This window comes from Chelonoidis abingdonii, chromosome 5, assembly GCF_003597395.2.
Source record: "Chelonoidis abingdonii isolate Lonesome George chromosome 5, CheloAbing_2.0, whole genome shotgun sequence".
NCBI lineage: Eukaryota > Metazoa > Chordata > Testudines > Testudinidae > Chelonoidis > Chelonoidis abingdonii.
The window spans coordinates 132,300,679-132,324,859 of record NC_133773.1 but is presented as its reverse complement, the minus strand read 5'-3'; the positions used below and the strand labels follow the sequence as shown (position 1 = coordinate 132,324,859).

Genomic DNA, 24,181 nt, shown 5'->3' with positions numbered 1-24,181 from the left:
TCTCTCCTTTATAGTTGCACTCCTGACTATGGAGTGGCATCCAAATATTTTACTTCCATTATATATATAAATAATGTAATATAATAATTGGAGATATACCAATCTCCTACAACTGGAAGGGACCTTGAAAGGTCATCGAGTCAGCCCCCTGCCTTCACTAGCAGGACCAAATACTGATTTTTGCCCCAGATCCCTAAGTGGCCCCCTTATGGATTGAGCTCATAACCCTGGGTTTAGCAGGCCAATGCTCAAACCACTGAGCCATCCCTCCCTGCTTTATATTTTTTTAACATTTAGATTGAGGTAGCACTTACAGGCTTTAACTAGGTCAGTCCCTGTTATGCTAGGTGCTGTACAAACATATGATAAATTACAGTCCTGGGTCTCTGTCAAAGATGTTCTGCGTTTCTCATCCTCAGATAAGAAACCTTTGCACCTTTTAGCTGGGAGAGGAACTCCCCAGTTCCAGTTTGAAACATGCTAAACCTAAAAAAAAAGCAAGACTAGAAATAAACTGTAATCCAGTTGAGTGCCCCTCTCCCAGTGTATATAGTCCAGGCTTGCTGTATGTTAGGAGGTCTGATGCTTGGCATCAGCTAAACTAAACACTCCTTTTGATTTACGTTCATTGCAATAGCATCACTAAAGGCATTGTAAATTACTTTAATCACTGAGTTTCACCATTAGGGGGAGCTGCTTCTTCAGCTATTTGAAACTGCTTGAGGTAAGCATGTAATGAACTGTGTTCGGAAATTGGCTGTGGCACAGACTGTAATACTTTATGAAAAAATGGCTTACGGTTTTTAATGATTGTGAGAAATTAGGATCTTGTATTATTTTTATCCAAAAGAGGGTGCCTCCCAGTATTCTGGTGGCTCCTAGCAGCTTGTTGGGTCACTCACTCAATGCTGACTCAGATGGGAGACTGCTACTTATTTGATTACCAACTATTGAATCCCTCTCGCCATGTGTTACCTATTGTTTTCCTTGGAAGTCTCCTATCCAGAGGCTGACGAGACCTGACCTGGTTTAATTTTTGAGGTTTGGTAACAGAACAGCCCAAGGCAATATGTTGAGATAATCTAAAAGTAACATTTATCTTGTTAGTGATTCATTGGGTTTCTTAACTTTAATCAGATGGACAAAACTGAGTGTTTCAGCTGAGATTTCCTTTGAGAGCTTAATGCCATAAACACAAGGCTGGTAAAACAGGAATTGAATTTTTTAAGTCCGGGTTCTCGTACATTTCTACAGGTGACAGATGAGCCGTTGGAATCACTGGACCGTTCAGTCCTGGCTATGATCTCAGGACAGAGCACTGCAGATAAACTGTACAACATTTGGATTCGTCTTCAGAGCCATGTCAATATTGTGTTCGACAGTGACATGGACAAACTAATGACAGAAAAATACCCTGGTGTCCGTCAGGTGAGTGTCAGCGGAGTCTCAAACGGACTTCACTAGGCTTCATGTGGTAAGAGACAGCTATAGAGGGAAGCACAAAGGGAATAAGTACAAAAAGTGAAGTAGTTGTGTTTAATTTGTAAGCATTTCCATGGCACTCATCACCATAGTATCTAGCGTGTTTGAATGACTCGGATACTTTGATACAGTATATTTGTAACATCTGCATTTTTTTTGTTTTATCGTTCTTTTAATTTCTACTTTCAAAGATACTGGAGAAGAAGGAAGGACTGTTCCGTAAGCACATGATGGGAAAACGCGTGGATTACGCTGCTCGGTCAGTCATTTGTCCTGACATGTACATTGCTACCAATGAGATTGGTATTCCTATGGTAAGGGAAAATAAAGTATTATGTTTGTTAGGACAAGCCTGTAGGTGGGATTGCAGTGTAGTATTTGACAATGTAGTTACCAATTTGAAATTTGTATGTTCGCTGACTGATCCAGTCTCTTGCCCCACATCCCCTCATTCTCACAATATCTCCATAGTCCTGCAAAGCAGATTCCCCTTACATGCAATCTGATGGTTACGTCTGTGTTAATAAAAAGATAGTTGAAGACCAGAAAATTTGCCAGTTGTTATACTAAATACTGCCTCTGGGAAAGAGATTGGAAGGAGAAAGGTCTGAATTTGGGTCATGGGAGCTTGACAACCACTGAACGCTTTAAGTAGAGCTCGGCTCCTGTTTTCCTGTCTCTGGTCTTTGCATGTTGCATTTTGTAACATCACAGCAGCCTGTGCCACGCTTTAGGTAAATGTAGTGTGCTGAGTCATTGTTGCAAAGCTGCCTTAATTCCTTCCCTACTGACTTGCAGTTTCCTCCCAAAGAGAGAACTACTGAAAGGAAGCTCTTGCTGGCACTTCTGAAGACCTGAAAGTTCTGCTAATGACTGTGGCTGGAATTCTCAGCCTGTGCAACAAAGCTTATAGGGAAGGGTGTTACTGTGATTTGTTAATTTTTTTTTACTTCGATCACATTTCCCTTGCTCCTGCTTATGGAGTTTAATTAGCTTAGAGACTTGGGCTGTTCTCATAACATCGTCTTTTTCACTTCACTATCTAAGACTCATGGATCTGTGACTGATGCATTTTTTTTCTTTTGTCATCAGCTGTTCGCTTTTGGAAAATAAAATTGTGTGTGTGTATATTTATTCAGTTAATGGATTTTTCTACTTGTCGTCATGAGGGGAAACAACAGAGAAGGAATAAATTTTCCCATTTATCATAGTGAAACCACAAAGAAGGGACAAATATATTTGTTAGAAGTGAAAATTCTTTAATCTGGCAAATATCCCAGTTTTGGGGTAATTGCTCTTGCATACCACCTTTTGGGTCCTCTCTAGGGGCACCCAGTCAAGACTTCAGACCTTCAACTGTCACCTGATTGTGGGCGGGTACCTGTGTACCCACTTCCTTCTGAACAGTGTTTTTAAGGCTGCACAGCGCCCTGCTGTACACTGATTATCCCCAGCAAGTCAGTCTGCCTAAAGGCCAACTCCTATATGTTGCTTTCTCTCTCTGGGCTATGAACAGTGAATTGCCAGCATGTACAAGTTACCACACAACTGTGACTCAGCAGAGTACATTTATTCTTAACAGAGGAAAGCACATAGGTGTATAACGTTGTGTAAAAAATATATATTTGTTTCCTACACACATACACCAGAAATCGCCCATATTTCACGTGGGGACTCTGGTAGGCCCATGCCCCTTCCAGCAGTGCAGCAAGAGGCAAAGCCTTTCCTTGGACAAAAGGTCCTATCCATTTGCTGAACTGAAAGGAAGACCACAAGTCAGTTCAAGCTCATCCTTTTATACAAGAAGCCCTGTATTTGTTTTCCTAGTCTCTGAGAAACCCAGCCTGAACTAGTATAAGCAAACCAACCAAGAGATGGTGCTTCTCCAGTCTTGTTTACTATCACAGGGGTAATCGGTCTCCACCGGTTTTAGTTCTGGCAAGGAGTTCTGATAACTCTTCCCCATGGAGAAGAACACAACACTATATAAGCCATTTATAAATTAAATACATTGGTCCCCAAAAATACTGCATGGAGTTGCAGTTTCTGTCACTGTGATATTTCTGGATTTCAGTTTTTTTCTTAGTTTGCATCCATGTGTGGTTCTGGAGTTGTCATTCTGAGTCACTAGTACCATTTTAAGCCTAAATCCAGCAACCAGTTATTTTGTTTTGCAGTGACTGATATGTGGCAAGGAAAAAATTACTTAGTTTGATTTACTAGAGCTGAGAGAAGATTATAAATAAATGGTTTATTTAGAGGCTGCTGATACTTGTAAAAAAATGTCTTGATATAATGAGATTTAAAACAAAACTTAAAAAATCATATGTTGGATCTGCCCTCATACCTTTTGGTAAATCAAAGGTTCTATATCATAGATTCTAAGGAGATGGTAACAGTATTGTGGGGCCTAAAGGGTGGGTGTGGATTATAATGTGGGTTAGGATGCAGATAGGACAAATGGCTGGGTCACACCTCATCTTTCTTCCAAGTGCCCAGCACCTTTTGGAAATAAAAACTCTTCTGTCGACTGGCTGCTGTTCATCGGTGCCTTGTTCATTGATCATTGTGCCTATTTTTCTTCCTGGTTAGGTATTTGCTACCAAATTGACTTACCCTCAGCCAGTAACTCCGTGGAATGTCAAAGAACTGAGGCAGGCTGTCATAAATGGTCCAAATGTTCACCCTGGTGCCTCCATGGTCGTTAATGAAGACGGGTCACGTACGGTGTTGAGTGCAACCAGCCAGACCCAGAGGGAAGCCATAGCTAAGCAGCTCCTCACTCCTTCCACTGGAGCCCCAAAACCAGGAATGAAAATTGTGAGTACTGTGCAAACCCAACCCAGCAAGGTAAAGAGTTTTTTGGAGATAGGGGCTGTTGAAGCAGGTTACAAAGTGAAGATGGACCAATGTTCCAGGTACCTCACCTTTTGAGTCTGGTGGCTAGACAAGCTCATGTGGATGTCTGAGGAGACATGAACAAATTCTAGGCTCAGGGAATTTTTCCTTCCTGCATTTCACTTGAATTCTTGGTGTTTTCATGACTTCTCAATCCTGTAGAGGTAACGAATGCTGCTTCTCTTGGAGGGCTGGGTGGATTTAGCTAGTGAAATACGTTTTCTGTTAGACATGAAACTTTTTTGTTTTTTCATCCTTTTCTTTATTATACTTTAATGTCAAGATACCATGCTGACAACCCTGACAACTGTAGTTCTGCATACCCATAGAATAGATACAGCCCAAGCAGCAATAGTGCAGGAGTCTCCTCTTGTTCTGATGATATGATTTAGCTTGCGACCTAGACAAGACTACCTCTAATGGCAAGAGGGGAATTCAGCCTCCTGGAACATTCAGACCTTGCCCTGTGCTGAGACTGCCATCAGAGTAGCAAGTGAGAGGGAGGATGGCCTTGTTAAGACACAAATTTCGAGGTCTGATTTCAGTGGCATGCTCCTTCAGACTTTGATCTAGGATGACTCATGTCCCCTTTGTCTCTTAGTTTCCCATCTGTAAAATGGAGATAACACTTAACAGGGTTGTTTGAAAGGATACGTTAACTTAATGTTTGAGAGACGCTTAGAGGAAGCTGTTTCATTGCTCCACCGTCACTGTCTTAGTGACCAAAGCTGTACAGCATGTCTTTCTTCCAGTGTTTTCCCACAGATAGTAACTCTTCATTTTAGACTGTCCTAAATGTGCCTGTATTGTTTCCAGCCCTTTGTGGGTGAGGGTCTACACCTCTTTATGCTCAGCTGAGTGTAGAGGGAGGAGGGAAGAACAAAAGTAGGATATCTTGTTTAGTCAGAAAAATGAGTTGCTTCTATGGTTAGGTCTCCATTTCACCCGAGAGATGTGATTCCCAGCTCCTGTAGATGCACCCATGCTTGCAGTGTAACCAGGGTAGCACAGGTGGCAGCTCAGGCTAAGCACCTGAGTACATACCCACCTAGACCACTGGGTATACACTCAATCTACTGTCCTTGCTACATACTCTTTTTAGCAGAGCTAGCTCAGGCCAAGCAGCCGCAGTATGATATAGACAGTGTTGTCAGGCTAGGCCTCTTGTCTTCTAATCTCAGCTCTGCCACTCACTGTCTGATCTTGTGTAAGTCACTTAGGCCATGTCTACACTAGGGGATAATATCGAATTAGCTAAAATCGGTTTTATAAAACTGATATTATAAATTCGATTTCATGCGGCCACACTAGGCACAGTAATTCGGCGTTGTGCATCAGGCCGAGCTAACGTCGGATTTTCTGAAGCGGCCTTGTGGTAGCTCGTCTCCGTAGCTATCCCATAGTCCCGCATCTCCCCCGCCCCTTGGTTCGGTTGAAGCATTAGTGTCCGCGGGTGGTTCTCGAAATGTCGTCCAGACATTCCTTCTTCCGGGAAACATAGCTGACAATCCCTTTCACGCCGTGTTTTTTCCTGGTTTGCCCTGGCAGAGCCAGAGAGGCAACCAGGAGCCCGTTCACGTCTGTTTTTTCCGGCAGCCACTAAGTGTATTGATGGCGCGGAGAGAGAGGCATACTCCCAGCGCTACAACCGCAGCATTCAACTGCCTTTGCAATGATGCAAGAATGGTCAACCGCGTTCTGTACTCTCTGCCCGGAGAAACCTTGGCAACTGAAATGACGTTTCTCTCCCTCTCGGTAACTGTCCGCGGCGAATCGATGAGTGCCCCTGGCTGAAATCGCCGGGGGCGAACAAGGCAAAAGAAAATGGATGAGCTTGCTTGGGAGTTGGAGTCAATCCTCCCTTAAATGTTTCTAAAATAAGTCAGCCCGCTAAATAAGGGGCAAGGTGTAATTAGAGCAACCAGTGTAATCAGAGAGCGGGCACGAAGCGCGCCGTGTCGTATTCAACAGGGTGCCCCTGCAACAAACCCCACTCGTTGCTTCCGCTCCGCTCGCAACCTCCTGCCTAGCCGTGGGCAGTTGCCCCCCCGCCCCCCACCCAAACAACACACACACACGACATATTGTGTCATGAAGTTAGAAAGAATGCAGGAATAAGAACAGACTGTTAGTGAATAAAGATAGGGTGAGGCAGCCCTCCAGCGGGCTATGAACCTTAGCAGGGAGTACGGAACTCTTACAAACAGGAAAGGAGGGGCTGATGAAGCTTCACCCCCAGCTGCATGATGAAGACAGTACCAGCCGTTCCGTACCATCTACTGGAGTAACTGGGATCATACCCATTGTTACCCAGCGCCCGCCGCCAGCCTCACCTGAGCCGAAAGCCAGGAGCACTCACGGCTGATGGTGAGCAGACGGAAATCAGTCATATTATCCGCTACCGCCGGCGAGGGAGAGGAGCGATACTGCTCTCACTGCTGCAGTATCGCGTCACCAGTCACATTCAGATGCACAAGGGTGCATAAAAATAAGAAATGATTTCTTTCCCTTTTCTTCACGTGTGGGGGTGGGGGGAGAACTGAGGAGTATTCCCTGAACCATGCCAGACAACTGTGTTTGAACCTACAGACATTGGAGCTCAGCCAAGAATGCAAATACTTTCAGAGACTGCTGTGGACTGTGGATAGCTGGAGTCCTCAGTACCCCCTCATCATGAGCATCCATTTGAGTCCTGGCTTCCCGTACACTTGTCATGCAGCTCTGTAGCCTGGAGATTTTTTTTCAAACGCTTTGGCATTTCGTGTTGTAACGGAGCTCTGATACAACAGATTTGTCTCCCATACAGCGATCAGATCTAGTAACTCCCGTATGGTCCATGCTGGAGCTCTTTTGGAGTTGAGACTGCATCACCAACCGTGCTGATCAGACTCCACGCTGGGCAACAGGAAATGTAATTCAAAAGTTCGCGGGGCTTTCCTGTTAACCTGCCCGCTGCATCCAGTTCAGATTGCTGTCCAAGTGGTCAGTGGTGCACTGTGGGATACCGCCCGTAGCTAAAAAAGTCGATTTCCGTCCACACTAACCGTAATCCGATATGTTAATATCGAATTTAGCACTACACCTCTCGTCGGGGTGGAGTACAGAAATCGATTTAAAGAGCCCTTTATATCGATATAAAGGGCGTTGTAGTGTGGACGGGTACAGCGTTAAATCGATTTAACGTTCTTCAAATCGATTTAAACGCGTAGTGTAGACCAGGCCTTAGCTTCAGTATGCCACAGTTCAACCCATGTGTAAAGTTCATATAATATTTCCCTATTACAGGTGTTGAGGCTCAATGTTGACAAAAGGGTATTTACCTACTTAGATAAAAAATGCTGTACAAGTGATGAATGTTTTTATTTTGATATCTTTTACTTCTACTGACATGTTTCTGACAGAGGTTCCTGTGCCCATAAGACAGTATTTAATACTTAGCATTTCAGTGAGTCCAGTTAGCTCAAAGCCCTTCATAGACCTAAAATAAACCTTCACCATGTTGTTATGAAGTAGGGTGAATAAAAAACCTGATTTAAAAAAAATCAAATATCAGATTTGTTTGATTTAAATCAAATACAGTTTACTTTTTAAAAATAAACCTGTTTAAAATTAAATTTGAAACTGGCAGCCTAAAAATCTGAACTTACTATAAGCTATTCAAATAAATTAAATACATTTTTAAAATGCTGCTTCATTTAAATAAATTAAAAATGCTGCATATGAGTTCTCAAATTTTAATGGGTTAAAGGGTGCTGTTTTTTAAAATCTATATAAAATCAGAGGGAAAACATCTTTTATCTTTTGAGTTCAACTCAAGCTTTATAAATATATCATGTCTTGTAGTGCACTATTTTCAATCTTTACAGTTGAGCAAATGCTGATACTTATCTGGAAAAAATGTAAATACTTCGGTACTTTTGGTTTCAGTGTAGCAAGCCAAGTGCAGAGAGAATATTTCCTTCATTTGAACTAGTTCATTCAAAGTTGAGAGAACCTAGTTTTATCATGTTCAGTAGGTAGCTGCCTTATCAGCATCAGGCCTTTATTCCTCAGCTACTCTGCTTTTCCCTCAATCACTTTTTTCTTTAAAGGGGCTATGTCATGAACAGGGTGTGACTGGCCATGATCCCTACTACCCTTCTAAGGGGACAGACCACCCTGTTATAACCCAATCTGTATCATTAGGCAGCTGAGTATCTTTGAAAATCTGGTCCATGGTTACCGGGAACAATCCAATAATTTCCTAGCTACACTTAATACTTCTTTTGTTTAGTAAATCACTTTTACGTGCCAAATATGTTTTGATAAACTTTTTTCTTATGTATCCAGCACATTTAAGTTAGCTTATTTAAATAATAAAAACAATTTTAAAAAGTTGTTTTTGTACTTGAATTAAAATTAAGAATGTGAATAAATGTATGCTAAGCTATAGAACTGCTTAAATACATTTTGTGTGGGTATAACATATCCTCCTGGTTAGCAAAAAGAAGTACCAAATTCAGCGTAGTGGCTTCATTTGGTTGCAACTTGTTTGGTTGGTATTACCATTACATGAGAATGATCCTTTCTTTAGGAAAATAACTAAAAGGTACAAATTCAAAATAAGATTTCCTGTTTGCTGGATTAAATAATGATTACATCACTAATTTTAAAGTACCTTTTGATTTAAATCTTTCTACCCTGCTGTGAAGTCAGTATTATCCCCATTTTGGGGGGGGAGCGGGGGGATAGCTCAGTGGTTTGAGCATTGGCCTGCTAAACTCAGAGTTGTGAGTTCAATCCTTGAGGGGGCCACTTAGGGATCTGGGGCAAAAATTGGTCCTGCTAGTGAAGGCAGGGGGCTGGACTCAATGACCTTTCAAGGTCCCTTCTAGTTCTCAGAGATTGGTATATCTCCAATTTAAAAAAAAAAAAAAAGGAGATGGGGAAACCAGTGACACAAGGAGATGAGCCTCTTCAGAGGAGGGTCACTTTCAGAGTACGAATTAGAACTTGGGAATTCTTAGCTCCCAATCCAGAGCTCCACTTTCTACATTTCAGGTTACTGTTACATAAATGTGATGTTTGAGCTGTTGCCTCTGATGTCCATCTCCCCTCTGATATGCAATCCTGAAACTGATGTTCATGCTCTTTTCAGAAGAAGACTTGCAGATGGAGAAAGGTAGCCGCTGTTAGCACCTATACTGAAATGGGACACAAATATTTGAACAGGGTACATCATATCTGTCAGTATTTCCAGGAGATGGCTTTCACACCTGAGTGACCAGCATTTTCTTTGACCCCTCAGATTTTACTTTGGGCATGCTTTGAAATTGGCTCTTTGCTGCTATGTTGGAAATGGCAAAAGAGCACCTATGAATTGGGGCCTGAAAATTAAACTTTTCTCAGCATTAGCTGAATATCTTATTCGACTGAAGCGATGAAAGACTGAAAAGAGGATCACCACATCTGTATTAGAAAGTCTTCTATCCTAAATAGAGTTGGGGACTCACAGTATACCATTGTTTGGGAACTTGTGTTATAGAATGGTGCTCTTAATTCATGAAAGACCTTAAGATTCTGAGAGCTCGTATAATGTTCTTTAACATAGAGGTTTTTTTAAAACAGAAACAAGCTGAATTGTTGCAAATACGAAGAGCAGTACCTTTGCCACATAGACAGTAATATCCACCTCCAGCAAGCAGCCTTTGGGCCAAGTTGTAGATCTTCAAGAAGTCTCAAGCTGAATCCTAAGCAGTGATGCAAAGTAGCTAGCTGGCTATTACTGCCGACTAGTCTGGCTGACCTAGAAGCAAATAGCAATACACTCAGGTCAGATATATAACTGTCCGTGTATCTCCTCCTTCATGATGGATGCTTACATTTTCTTCTGGTGTCATATTTGTTTGCTCTGTGTAGTATAGCCTGGTGCATAGCATTAGGCTTGGGTGATGGCTCTTTTAGCAGGAGAGCTGAGTTCAATTTCCTCTGCTGCCGCAGACTCCCTGTGTGACCTGGGGGAAGTGACATAGTTAAGGCTGCAAGGCCAGGTCTACACTACGCGGTAAAATCGATTTTAGATACGCAATTTCAGCTACGAGAATAGCGTAGCTGAAGTCGAATATCTGAAATCGATTTACTCACCCGTCTTCACCACGCGGGATCGATGTCCGCGGCTCGCCATGTCGATTCCGGAACTCCATTGGGTTTGGTGGAGTTCCGGAATCGATATAAGCGCACTCATGGATCGATATATCCCATCTAGATCAGACGCAATATATCGATCCCCGAGCAATCGATTTTAACGCACCGATACGGCGCGTAGTCTAGACGTGGCCCAAGTCTTTCTCAGAAGTACAGATTCTATGACTTTCCAGGACCTCCGTGACTCCTGCAGCAGCTGGTGTGGCTGACCCCAGTGCTGCTCGAGCAGCCGGGGCAGCACCAGAGCCAGCCCACGCCAGCTGCTGCTCCGGTGTTCCCAGGCAGCTGGTCTCAGGCTCTGTCCCGGAGCAGCAGTCCAGGAGCAGCAGCAGCAGCACCCTAGACTGCCCTGCACACGCCTCCTCTTCCCACCCCTTCGCAGCAGCAGCAGTGGGTCCCTAGGCCACACCCCATCCGGAGGAGCTGTGGCAGGTCCCCAGGCCGCCTGCCACACAGAGGAGCGGCAGCGGGTCCATGGGCCGCCCCCCTTCCCAGAGCAGCACATCCGCTGGAGTGCCCCCTCTCCCACAGCACCTAAGATTTAGTTAGGGATATTTTTAGTAAAAGTCATGGACAGGTCACTGGCCCTGACTTTTTGTTTATTGCCCCTGACCTGTCCATGACTTTTACTAAAAATACCTATGACTAATGGTAGCCTTAGACATAGTGTCTCTGTATTTAAGATTTCCCCCTGTAAAAGGGGGAGAATAGCACTGCCCTACCTCATAGGGGTGTTGCGAGGAAAAATGTGTTCAAGACTGTGAGGTGCTCGGATATGACCATAAAGGGGGCCATATAAATACCTTAGATCATGTAGAATATGGTCACTTCTGACTGAACTAAAATACCTTTAGAAATTTCTTTAAATAGTGAACCACTGGGAAGATTGACAGACATCTCCACCCCCATCACATCTCCCTCCAAGACAATAAATAAACTTTCTCTGCTGTTGCTTACATTTTTGGAGGGAGATGAGGGCTAACCTTGACGTGAACTTCTTCTTTCATCCAAAACAAATCCTACAGAAGCTCCATAAAAAGCCTTCGCTGTAGTATTTATTCAGTGAACAGAAGCAGGAAAGCTACTTGTTTTGGGCTTGAAAGGGCAGTGCTCAGTCATTTGCAGTTTGGCAACAGTTGTGAACGTTTGAGCCATTTCCAGGGTGTGCTCCAGGGGAGGACAATAATGAGTTCACTTTCCATTACAGCAATATCTGCACTTTTATCAACCTGAAATGATATAACATCATTGGCTGTTGGCCTATCCAGTCTAACATTCTACAGAGAAGGGCAGAAAGGAAACAGCCCAGTGCGCTTAAAGGGCCTGTGACATAAGGTGGTAGTTAGAGCAGTTGCCAAATATTTACATCGATCCACTGAGTCAGAACTGAAGTATCTTCTTGGAAACTTTTTGGTTATTCTGGTCATTGAATCATCTCCGAGGGATGGGGAATTCCAGTGATCATAGATTCCCGTTCCCTAAGGGCTGTTGGAGTCAGCTATCATGTTACTTAAAGGGAGCTTTATAATTTCCTGTTGTTTTTGTTTTTAGATGGTAAGTGACCTGCAAAGCAAACGTTTAAAATTGAGTTCACCACTAAAATATGTGCTGAATGTACCCACTAACCAGCCTGTGGAGAGCACTCAGCACAGAAATATGCCAAGCTTAGCCTCTTAAAGAGATTTGTTTGTGATGCCTGGAAAGTTTGCTGCAGCTGCTCAGGCTGTGGGTACCTTAGCATTTGTTTAGTATTTTATTCTAAGTGTTTTATGTGCTTCAGTCACTTGTACAAACAATTTAAGTAATCACAATAGCACTGTAAAGTTAAGTATTCTAGCACCTGTTCTATTGAAAGGGAAACTGAGATATAATGAGGGGAGGTGTTTTGGTCAAGATCACCTGGAAAGCTGGTGTGAAAAATGGAACTAGAATTCAGGAGTCCCTGGCCTCTGGTCCTGTGCTCCATCCACTTGGCCATGGTGTCTTATTCTCGGATGTCTGATATTGGAATTACAATACTCCCTCTGATTATTGAGCCAATTCAAAGGGAACCAGGTAAATGAAATTTTTGCTCCCCTCACGTGGCAGAATTTTAAAGATTTCCTTTTTAGTATTATGCTAAAGTCTTTGATAAACCGTACTGTGAAGGGGGAGGAGGGATTGCATCTTCCCTGGAATGCTGAACTGGTTTGATAACATGAGGAACTAATTCTGGTTTCTGTAGAATCTTGGAATGTGGTCTAGTGGGGACCAGAGTGGTTGAGGAAGTAAGTGGACTGGATCTGATACCCAAAGGGGGTCCACAGAATGGAAATTATAGAGGAAAAACAGCTTTAGAGTGTGCACATGGGTTTAAAATTGTTTTACTTTCTGATGAGAACCTGGAATGCTTTATAAACAGGTGAACTATATTAAATCTCTCTCATAGGTATGTCGCCATCTTAAAAATGGAGATGTCCTCTTACTGAACCGTCAGCCCACCCTTCACAGACCATCCATCCAAGCCCACCGGGCCAGAATTCTGCCAGGAGAAAAGGTGCTGAGGCTTCACTATGCCAACTGCAAAGCCTACAATGCTGATTTTGATGGTGATGAAATGAACGCTCATTTTCCTCAGAGCGAGCTGGGCCGGGCAGAAGCCTACGTGTTAGCCTGCACTGATGAACAATATCTCGTTCCTAAGGTAAATAAAACCATCTCAGTGAAAGACCATACATAAATTGTTTACATCTCTAGAAACCTCTTCCTTCCTCAAAGTGCCCCTTTGGGTTATTTAATGGTAACTTTGCTTCATAATGCGTTCTTGGGGTGGCAAAGGTGGCTAGTAACTAGACTCCATTGTGTTAGATCTTGGTGGCCATAGACTTAAGAATGAAAATTGCAAACACAGGCTCAAATTGTGCATGTGAGGGGGATTTTGTGGGGAAACCTGAACATCTAAACCTGGGGTTGACACATATATACTGTGGTGACGGGGTGCTTAAAATACTCAGGATTGATCCTCCTCCTACTTTGAACTCTTATAGTGCCTGATTGCTGGTATTGTCCCCTGTGTCTGAGCCCCTGAAATGCCATTCATACCTTCCAGTTCTGATTTGCCGCTCATCCTCTGTGACATGTTTCTCACTTGGCCAACTGCTCTCCCTGATCCCAAGGGCACTGGGGGAAGGTGAACTTAGAGGTCGGCACGAGGGTGGTAGAATGTCTCAATATTACTAACAGAATTGAAGAAGTGGTTGGGCGAAGTGGTTGTCTTTTTTTTAAAATGAGTTTGGGGCCAGCTATGTCTCTTTAATGTCAATGTTTAGGAGATATTTACTGGAGGGAGAGGAGCTGTCACCATGAAGAATTACTCACACCAGGACTATTGTTCTTTTAAACACCCATAATGGAGCTAATTTTGGAAAATACTAACGTGATTCCCACTCACCTCACCTACTCTTTGTATATGTCTCTTAGGATGGCAAACCACTGGCAGGTTTAATCCAGGATCATATGATCTCTGGTGCCAGCATGACGATCCGGGGCTGCTTTTTCACAAGAGAACAGTACATGGAGCTGATATATAGAGGACTGACAGACAAAAAGGGAAGAGTGAAAATCCTTCCACCTGCCATTATGAAACCACAGCGGTTATGGACAGGAAAACAGGTAGCTGAAAAGCTAAGACTATTAAGAAAACAGATTGTTCAGAACTAAGCAAAGTGCTATAATTAAAACCCAGGACTAGCTATAGTGACTGAGAAGCACGGTCCCAGTAGGTCGGCACTGCTGCAAATCTTCATGTGTATTCTTCCTGTTCAGTTTTGTGTCGTTTAAAATAGTATTATAGGAATTGCACTTTCTCACTTACCCTGGGCAGTGTTTCAACTAGAATTGTGGCATGATTTACAGTGTCTGAGCTGGAGGAGGAAATACACATGCAGAACAGAAGCAGAGAAATGATGCGACTGCTGCTTAGTGATTTAGTTTCGTTTCTGGGATGGGATCTAGATAAAGTCTTTGAGACACTTTTTATAGGTGTTCTTTTTTCCAGTTTCTGAGATTTTTCTCATTCATGCATCTCTGATATCAAAACGATTCTATCATTTTTCTGTAGAAAAGAGAATTTTTCACTGGGTCGGTGTGTGGGGGTGGGGGAGAGGGATTTTAAATTGGATCACAGTTTAAATCCCCTAAATTTAATCTTGACAGGGAAAGTCTTATCTGTTTTTGGTGTTTCCTATACTATTGATTTTAGTCATCAAATATCTGATAGGCTCTACTAGGGAGTATTTCTCGCTTTTTCAGAGTGATATACTCTACATCCAGTTACTATGATCCTTGGCACAATAAGGGAATCCTCTAGTGGTATTTATGCTGTATCATTCTGACCTTCCATAGATATGCTTCCAGATATCACACGGTAGTCTCTTATTACCCATATGCCTTATGTGGTAATGAGACTGAATTTTAATATATGGCGAAGGAGCGTGGAAACCACTTTTTAATGCCCTGTATAAATCTGAATACAATATTTTTAAAAAATATTGCTGCACTCTACAGTAACTGCCCCAGAGTTTACAATAGTATTACTGAACTGGAGCATCTGGAACTCACTTCTGTAGAATAATACATTGTATCATTTGAATATGGGAAATTTTAGACAAAAAGGAACACCAGTCTGTGGGTAACCGAAGGGTAGTTCTTCCCTGAGTGCAGACTTCCAACACTTCTGGCAGTTTTCTGCTGTTGGATAGGTGAGCAGCCAGAACAGGGCTGAGTGGCAGGGCTTCCTATTGCATGTGTGTGGGTATTTATCCTCTCTCCCAGTTTGCCATAGTGGGGTGGGGGATATGAAAAACTGACGACTTCTGGCAGTTCGTTAATCCTGCCCTACATTTTTCTTTTCAGATTGTATCTACGTTGCTAATAAATGTAATCCCTGAAAATCAAATCCCACTGAATTTGTCTGGGAAAGCTAAGATTGGTGGAAAAGCCTGGGTAAAAGGGCCCCAAAACAGAATTCCTGGATCTAACCTTGATTCAATGTGTGAATCCCAGGTATGTTAAAAAGTGTAGGAAAAAATCTGAAGAGGAAAAGGTGTGTTGTAAAGTTTTTATAATTGCTAGAATGGGGTGGTCTGAATTTGGGACTAGGAGCTAGGAACACTGGAATTCTGTTCTTGGCTCTGACATAAACTCCATCTTTCTTTTGTTAGAGTATCTTCTCTGCCTTCTTCCATTTTGCACGTGGGGGCAACTAGTATGCACCTGCTTAACTTGTTTTGTAAAGTGCTTTCAGGATGGAATGTGTTATAGAAGTGCAAAATCTCTTTGTAATTCTACTATTTTAATTTACTTGTTTGTGTTTATGGTTCATCAGATGATATTGATCCATAAGCATTTTGTACGTTATATGTTCTTATTCCTCATTGTAGTTTATTCTACGTACTAGTCACTAGGAATAATCTGTGGTCAGAGTTGGGTCTTGTCCGCACAAAGACCAAAATGGCTGCTTTCCTAACTGTTTAAATCTCTCATCTCATCCTATTCATCAGGTTATCATTAGAGATGGGGAGTTACTTTGCGGAGTCTTGGACAAAGCTCACTATGGCAGCTCTGCTTATGGCCTAGTCCACTGTTGCCATGAAGTCTATGGTGGGGAAACCAGTGGCAAGGTGCTTACATGTCTAGCTCGTCTCTTTACTGCCTATTTGCAGCTGTACAGGGGATTTACAATGGGTGAGTATGGGAAATGTAAATTAGCCCTTGGACTACTGCAGCACCTGAGATACAAAACTGCAGTTGTCCATAAAAAATGGAAACAGTTGTGTGCATGACATTTCACAACACATTGCTATGTTCCTGAATCTGAATCACCTAGCATGACTTTCTTTCTATTTAGTGTGCATTTCAGTTCCTTCCAATCACTATAGCAAAATGAGGCAATCTCAAGTACATCCATCTCTGAGTTATCTCCAGTCCACTATATTTCACATGTACATGTTCATAATGTCTTTTAACAGATCTTTGTTCAGATCAAAATTACATTATAAAGTCTTAAGTTTTCTTTTTCACATAAGTTTAAAAAAAAACAACAAAACTCACCAAGCATACCCATGTGTTCACGTTAAAGGATTCAAAGGTGTTATCAATTAAGTCTTGCATTTACTTTGGGGCTGTTAATCTCCCTGTAGATATGACTCTTATTTTTCATCAACTTTGCAAAATTACAATGTGAATTACTCAGCCAGGCATAAAATCTACGCCCCCACCCCTACACACGCTATAATTAAAACATTTCCCTCATCTGGGCAAATGGCTGAGTAGAATTTAACAAGACTTTCACTGGTATAAAACATGCATATTTGTGTAGCTTTATAAACATCTAAATCAGGGGTGGGCAAACTTTTTGGCCCAAGGGCCACATCAGGGAATAGAAATTGTATGTCAGGCCATGAATGCTCAGAAAATTTGGGTTGGGATGTGGGCTCTGGCGTGGGGCTGGGGATGAGAAGTTTGGAATGTAGGAGGGTGCTCTGGGCTGGGACCGAGGGGTTGGGAGGGCGGGAGGGGATCAGGTTTGGGACAGGGATCTGGGAAAGGATGCAGGTTCCGATGGGGTGCGGGCTCTGAGGTGGGGCTGGGGATGAGAGGTTTGGGGAGCAGTAGGGGGAGCAGGGCTGGGGCAGGGGATTGTGGCATGGGGAGAGGCAGGGGGTGCAGGCTCTGGGTGGCATTTACCTTGACGGTTCTGGAAGCAGCGGTATGTCCTTTCTTCAGCTCCTATGTGGAGGCATGACCAGCCGGCTCTGCATGCTGCCCCATCCACAGCCACTGGCCCTGCAGCTCCCAGTGGAGCACGTGGGAGCTGGAGTGGAGCCTTGCTACGGCTTCTAGGAGCTGCGTGGTGTGGCCCCTGGCCCTGCGCACTGGCTGGAGCTCTGGAGGGGGCTGAGCTGTGTGGTCCAGCCCCTGACCCAGTGCTCTGGCCGGAGTGCAGGAGTGGGGCCAAGCTACAGGGTGCAGGTCGTGGGCTGGCGTAAACGTAGTTTGCCCATCCCTGGTCTAAATACTCTGTAGGCGGTAGCTACATGTGATCCAATTATATTACTTTTTGTAGATGGCAGTAGTGTGCACCACTCAGATTCCAATGCCCCATTTATTACAGGGAAGGCTAGTTAACACCACCTATTAAGAAGATTGGCCAAAGCTTCCTATTAGAAGATCCTGTTTTCAGTTGTTAATATCTTTTGCCAAATTTTAACTGTTTGGACTGAAATTTCCCATGTTGAGTGACTGCCTCAGGCTGAATTCTTTTGGAAAGTGACAACCCAAACAATTCAGCTGTTTCCAAGAATGAGGTTGGGAAAAATAGTTGTTTTGCTCATATTAAAATAAACACCCTGGGGACTACTTCTTTGAAAAATTCTAGCATCCCCTGCTTTGGAGCAAGGACTTGAAATCAGGCGGAGTGCCCTTTGCATCAGCAGGGTGCCTTTTGCCATCCCTTTGAAAATCCTCCCATGTTTGGCCAAGTGTTATAAGCCTTTGAAAAATCATAGTTTGCACACGCTCAATAGCTGTGAAGTTCTAGTAAATCTCTAAATTTCCCAAAGATTCTGTCCACACTGGGCATGCTTCAGCTCGGGACTGGGCAGGGCTTTGCCTGCAGTTACAGCTCTGGGCTGTTTCCAGGCTGTAGCTGTGCACCAGAACTGAGAGTGGTGAGTCTTTCTCTACTGTGCTTTTACTGACTTCCTGCTGGACCCAGGTAGCATGGATGAGGAAGCTACCTGATTCAAGAGCCAGGCCAAGAGAGAGGGGGAGCAGACTGGGACTGGAGGATGCTTGTTGTGGGAGGGAAACTGGAGATTAGTGTGGCAGTAGAGACTGGGACCAGCTGGGCAAAGAGACTGGAGGGAGAACTTAAAATGGGTGAGAAGAATATTGAGAGTCCTGAAGGTGATCTAGAACTTTTTGGGAAAGGGAACTAGGACTAGGATGAGATGCCTGAGGAGTGGGATTGGGGTTAACTTATAGGTAAGAGGAATGGGTCTGGGACAGGGAGCTAGCCGGGGGAAGAGACCAGATTAGAGCAGGAACAGGTTGACAGGGATGGGACAGAAGATCTCAGGCTTTGGGGAAATGGGCAATGAGTCTGTCTATGCCCACTAGTAAAAATGTTCAGAACCCCTGCCCTTTTGGAGCTCTCCCTTCTTGCCCCCCAACATGCTAATAAAAACTCCATGGGGTGCAGGGGGGAGAGTCTTCTGCCCAGTGGGACTGAGGGGATGGCTTGGGGGCTCCGGCCTTCTGTGTCATGGGGCTCAGGGCCCTGCTTGGTGGATCCCCTGAGTGACCCCCCACATTGGCCACAGAGCCTCAGTTGAGAACCACTGCACTAGAGCACTGTGCCTTTCAGAGCCTGGCATGGAAACCAGAATTCCTGAGTCTCATCATTCCTCTGCTGTTAGCAAGTATCTGTAAAACCCACTTGCAGAATGTCTCATTCCCCTAGACAGCTGGCGCACACAATGGATAACAACTTACTGTTTCAGTGAGTTACTCCATTAGATCAAGTGGCAGAGATCTGTGGTGGATCTTGTTTTCAAACCTCCTGTAGGTGTGAATATGAGGCCACATGATGAAATTTGTTTTTTCAGATTCCTTATCAGATCCTAGGAAATTACACTAAGATTCCCTGTGCAACCTTAATTTGATCTTCTTGTGCCATATGTATTATGACAGTCTTTTATTACATAATCAACTACCTTTTTTCCCTACAAGATCCCTGTCTAATTCAGTGCACAGGCTGGACCTGCCCTGAGCCTGAATCGGGGTTGTCTTGCAAAGGAGGCTGTTGTCTCTAGAATCCTTGTTGCAGAAGTTAGAAGGTGTGTAGAAGGATTTCAGGAAGGGAAAGGGTAGTCTTGTGGCCAAGCAGTTGGATGCTTTCTGGGAGAACTGGACTCTAACCCTGCTTCTGCCACAGAGATCCTGCGTGATGCTGGGGAACTGACTCACAGCAGATTTTTCACAGGTAGTCACTAATTTTGTTCTCCTTGGTTTCTGGGTTCCTGACTTGAGACCCTTGGTCTCATTTGCAGAAATGCTGATCACACAACTGCAACTGAAGTCAGTAAGAGCTGTGCTTTGAACATAATAGAAGTGCTATATAATGCTAAGTACCCTAAAAAAGCAGGTTCTCTGTCACAAATTAGGCACAGAAAATGTATCGGTACTTCTGACTTTAATTTCTCTGTGTCTCTGTATCTGTAAAATGGGGATGATAATATCATCTCATCTCTGAGTGTTATGTAAATAATTTCATTATTGTTCGTGACATGCTGAGATAATATAGTGTCGAGTGCCCTAGAAAAGCCCATGAAGAAATGAATAATTCTGTCTTCAGAGCAGAGTTTGAATAATGTGCAGTATACTAACTATGGGAGGCATGCATTGAACAAGGAGGCGACAGAATATTGCATAGCTGCTCTTTGAGAGTAAGCATCTTTTCACAGGACCCCTGCCTCACTGAGTGAACATCTTGTTCACTCAGTGAGGCAGGGGTCCTGTGAAAAGAACAGCATGTGATCATGTAGTTTAAAGACACTAATAATGCATGTGCACAAGGAGACTGAATTAATGTTGCATAGGCAACCTTCATTCTGGCATTTCCAAATTTTTTTAGTGCTTGACTTCGCAATCTTACTGTTCTTTTAACATACCTTTTGTGTGTGTGATTTTGTTTATATAATACTGTGTTCATGATACCAACCTGCCCATCCAAAAAAAGTCTCCAGTATTTTTTCTTCTTGTAGCTATTAAAATGCAATGAGTCTGATCCAAGCAGCTCTGGTGCTTGGTGTTCATAAGTTCCTCTTTACGCCCACCCTGACACTCAAACATGCCAGCAGCTGTCCAGTACCTAAATTCCTGGTGTGTCAGGATTCACATTCAGACCATGATACAATGTATCTTTTTCTCTTTCAATGCTGCAGGAGTTGAAGATATTTTGGTCAAACCCCAAGCAGACCACAGAAGACACCGAATCATTGAAGTGTCCTCCCATTGTGGTACCAGGGTAAGCACACCTTGCAGCAGCGTTTTAGCCCTTGTAACTTTTTCATTTCAAGCCCTTGCTCTGTGTAGTTGCATCTGCTTTGGCACCTAAGAGACTTTTTTACTTTCAGGCTGTTAGAGCTGCATTTAACTTGCTAGAAACTGCATCATGTGAAGAGATCCAAGGGAAATGGCAGGATGCCCATCTCCACAAAGACCAGAGAGATTTTAATATGGTTGATCTGAAATTCAAGGAGGAAGTAAACACTTACAGCAATGAGGTTAACAAGGTTGGCACTAAGAAGCATCCATATATACTATGTTTGGAGATTTTTCTTACTATGTTAATTTAATGCTGCTGAAAGGTGCCTGAGAATCCTGCAGACTGAAATCATCCATCTGTCCACAATATGGGCCTTTCCACACTGCCCTGCTAGTGTTCCTCAAATCATTTTGTTTTTTGAGAGGGAGACAACCTCTTATAATTAGAAGCTGGTTTAACCTTTAAGGCCCTTTTAATTTTTAGCTTGTCATCAGAGCCTAGCAACATGGTTGCCAGCTGCAGTGGTACTTCTAGGCGAGAGTTTCCATAAAATCTTATTAACAGTGTTGTTTTCTGTAACTGTAAATAACATCTGTTTGATTGTCTTGGATTTCACATTTTTTCTTACTGCCAACAGAAATTCCTGTGATTTTGATTAGAAATGTGAACTTGACTCTTTGGTATCTTTCTTTCAAAACTTTTTTTTTTAGGCATGCATGCCCCTTGGTCTCCACAGGAGCTTCCCAGAGAACAACTTGCAGTTAATGGTGCAGTCAGGAGCCAAAGGGTCCACTGTAAATACAATGCAGGTATTAAAGTAATTACTTTTTATAAGACTCACTGGTTTGTTTCCATGGTTTGTTCTACAAATATAGCTTATCAAGAGGCTATTTCAGGAATGGCTTGTGTATTCTGTACCAAGTAGGGTATTTATTCTTAGCTTTGGGAATTGGGAGGGCACAATTTTGACTTGAGTAACTTTTAGGGAAATATATTATAAATGAGTCAAAGACCTCATTGGCACATAGGTCGGTGAGGAATGAGTATTTTCAATTTGACCACATTTCACTTTTGCATCAGTTCTTAGAACAGTAAGATTGTAGCAAAAATATAACTCCTTAGTAGGTGATGACATAACCTTCTAACTTGTAATTGTTTTGTTGTATTTCGCGGTGGAACTTTGTACCATCGAGGTAAAGCTTGTCTATGTAGGAACTAAGGGCCATCACAACTTTCCACTCCAACCATTCTCCCTCTGGGAGGAGGATGACAAAGAGAATGAACCACAGTGACAGATGAGTAATGTTGCTTAATGCACTATTGAAAGATGCTCAGATACTATGATGAGAACAGTGTAAGAACCTGTATTGAATCGAATAGAATAGAATTTCTGCATCTATTTAAAGATAGACACCAAGCAGAAGAAACAAATGCCTACTTTGCTGTAGCCTTTACTAAAAAGATTAATTGTGACCACATGCTTAGCACATTTAATATTAACAACTTGGGGGATGGTACACAAGCCAAAAGAGGGAAAGGACAGATTAAAGAATATCTAGGTAAGTTAGATGTATTCAAGCCTGATTAAATTCATCTTAGGGTACTTAAGAAACCAGCTGAAGCAAATTTGGAATGGTTTGCAGTTATCTTCAAGATCTCATGGAAGATGAGTGAGGTCCCATAGGACTGAAGAAGGGCAAATGTAGTACTTATCTTTAAAAAAGGGAACAAAGAGTATCTGGGAAATTATAGACCAGTCTGCCTAGCTTTGATACCTGGAAAGATACTAGAATAAATGTATTAAACAATCAGTTTATAAGCACCTAGAGGATAATAGGATTATAAGGAATAAATGATGCCAAATCAATCTCATTTCCTTCGTTAACAGGTGTTCTGGCCTAGTAGACGGGGAAACAGTAGATGTGATATATCTTGATTTTAGTAGGGCTTTTGACAGTCTCACATGACATTCTCATAAGTAAATGAGGGAAAAGAGGTCTAGATACTGGTTGGAAAAGCTACTTGGAATACTTAGGTTTGCTGTCACACCGAAAGGGTGTATCTAGTGGGGTCCTACTGGGTCGTTTCTGGGTCCAGTACTATTCAATATTTTCATTAAACGACTTGGATAATGGAGTGGAGAGGAAGTTTATAAAATTTGCAGATGACACCAAGCTGGGAAGGGTTTCAACGACTTTGGATGACAGGATTGTAATTCAAAATGACCATGACAAATTGGAGAATTGGTCTGAAATTCAGTAAAGATAAATGCAAAGTACTCAACTTAGGCAGGAAAATTCAAATGCTCACTGTGAAATGGGGAATAACTGGCTAAGTGGTAGTATTGCTGAAAAGGATCTGAAGATTACAATGGATCACAAATTGAATATGAGTCAACAACATGATGCAGTTGTGAAAAAGCTAATATTCTGGGGTGTATAAACAGGAGTGTTGTGTCAGACACAGGAGATATTTGTCTTTCTGTACTTGGCACTGGTGAGGCCTTGGCTAGAGTGCCTTGTCCAGTTCTGGACAGCGCACTTTAGGAAAATGTGGTCAAATTGGAGAGTGTCCAGAAGAGAGCAACAAAAATTATAGAAGGTTTAGAAACCCTGACCTAAGAGGAAAGGTTAGAAAAAATAGGTCCTGGGGAGGGGGGGTGCGGTGGGGGTGTGAAGGAGGACTTAATAAGTCTTCATAAATGTGAAAGGCTGTTATAAAGAAGACTATGATCAATTGTTCTCCATGTCCACTGAAGGTAGGACAAGTAGTAATGGGCTTAATCTGGGAGATTTAAGTTAGATGGTAAGAGAAACTTTCTAACTATAAGGGTATTTAAGCTGTGGAATCAGCTTCCAAGAGATGTTGTGGAATCCCCATCACTAGAGGTTTTGAAGAACAATTTGGACAAACGCGTGTCAGGGATGATCTAGGTTTACTTGGTCCTGCCTCAGACAGGGAGTTGGACTTGATAACTTCTCAAGGTCCTTTCTAGCTCTACGTTTAGATGATTCTGTGATTCTATGAATTGTTCAGGGTGATCATAGAGGACGTAAGTAGTAATGTGATGAAATTGAACTAAGGAAAAGGCTTGACAAGATGACCTAACTGGGCTTCACTATTTCTTAACAGTGCTTATTTTCTTTATATATAAATATATATTTTTGGGCTGGAAAAGGTGTTACACTTACATGAACCAAGAGAGTAAGATAGAAAAGTGAGCTTTTTACCATTAGAGGGTTTGCATGTCATTGTGTTTCTTTTTTGCGTGCATCTTTCCAATGTAGATTTCGTGCTTGCTGGGTCAGATTGAGTTGGAAGGTCGAAGGCCTCCTCTGATGGCATCTGGTAAATCATTGCCTTGTTTCCAGCCTTACGATTTTTCCCCTAGATCAGGGGGATTTGTGACTGGCAGATTTCTCACAGGCATCAAACCTGCTGTAAGTATTCTGCTCAGGCTCCTGTTTCTATTTCCGCCTTTCATGCGTTACTTGTACCATAACTTATTTAGATTCAGATACTGAAGTG

The 24,181-nt window shown here is 42.7% G+C and overlaps 1 protein-coding gene across 1 annotated transcript in view; it reads left to right on the top strand.

The window, feature by feature from the left end:
* POLR1A (RNA polymerase I subunit A) overlaps positions 1-24,181 on the top strand; it is a 64,055-nt gene that overhangs the window by 16,892 nt on the left and 22,982 nt on the right. Inside the window, exons 10-20 of the mRNA XM_032771550.2 lie at positions 1,255-1,428; positions 1,674-1,796; positions 4,075-4,302; positions 12,992-13,246; positions 14,023-14,214; positions 15,457-15,606; positions 16,104-16,287; positions 20,550-20,632; positions 20,742-20,900; positions 21,364-21,462; positions 23,941-24,093. Of these exons, the coding sequence (XP_032627441.1) occupies positions 1,255-1,428; positions 1,674-1,796; positions 4,075-4,302; positions 12,992-13,246; positions 14,023-14,214; positions 15,457-15,606; positions 16,104-16,287; positions 20,550-20,632; positions 20,742-20,900; positions 21,364-21,462; positions 23,941-24,093 (1,800 nt within the window). The remainder of the gene's footprint in view (positions 1-1,254; positions 1,429-1,673; positions 1,797-4,074; positions 4,303-12,991; positions 13,247-14,022; positions 14,215-15,456; positions 15,607-16,103; positions 16,288-20,549; positions 20,633-20,741; positions 20,901-21,363; positions 21,463-23,940; positions 24,094-24,181) is intronic.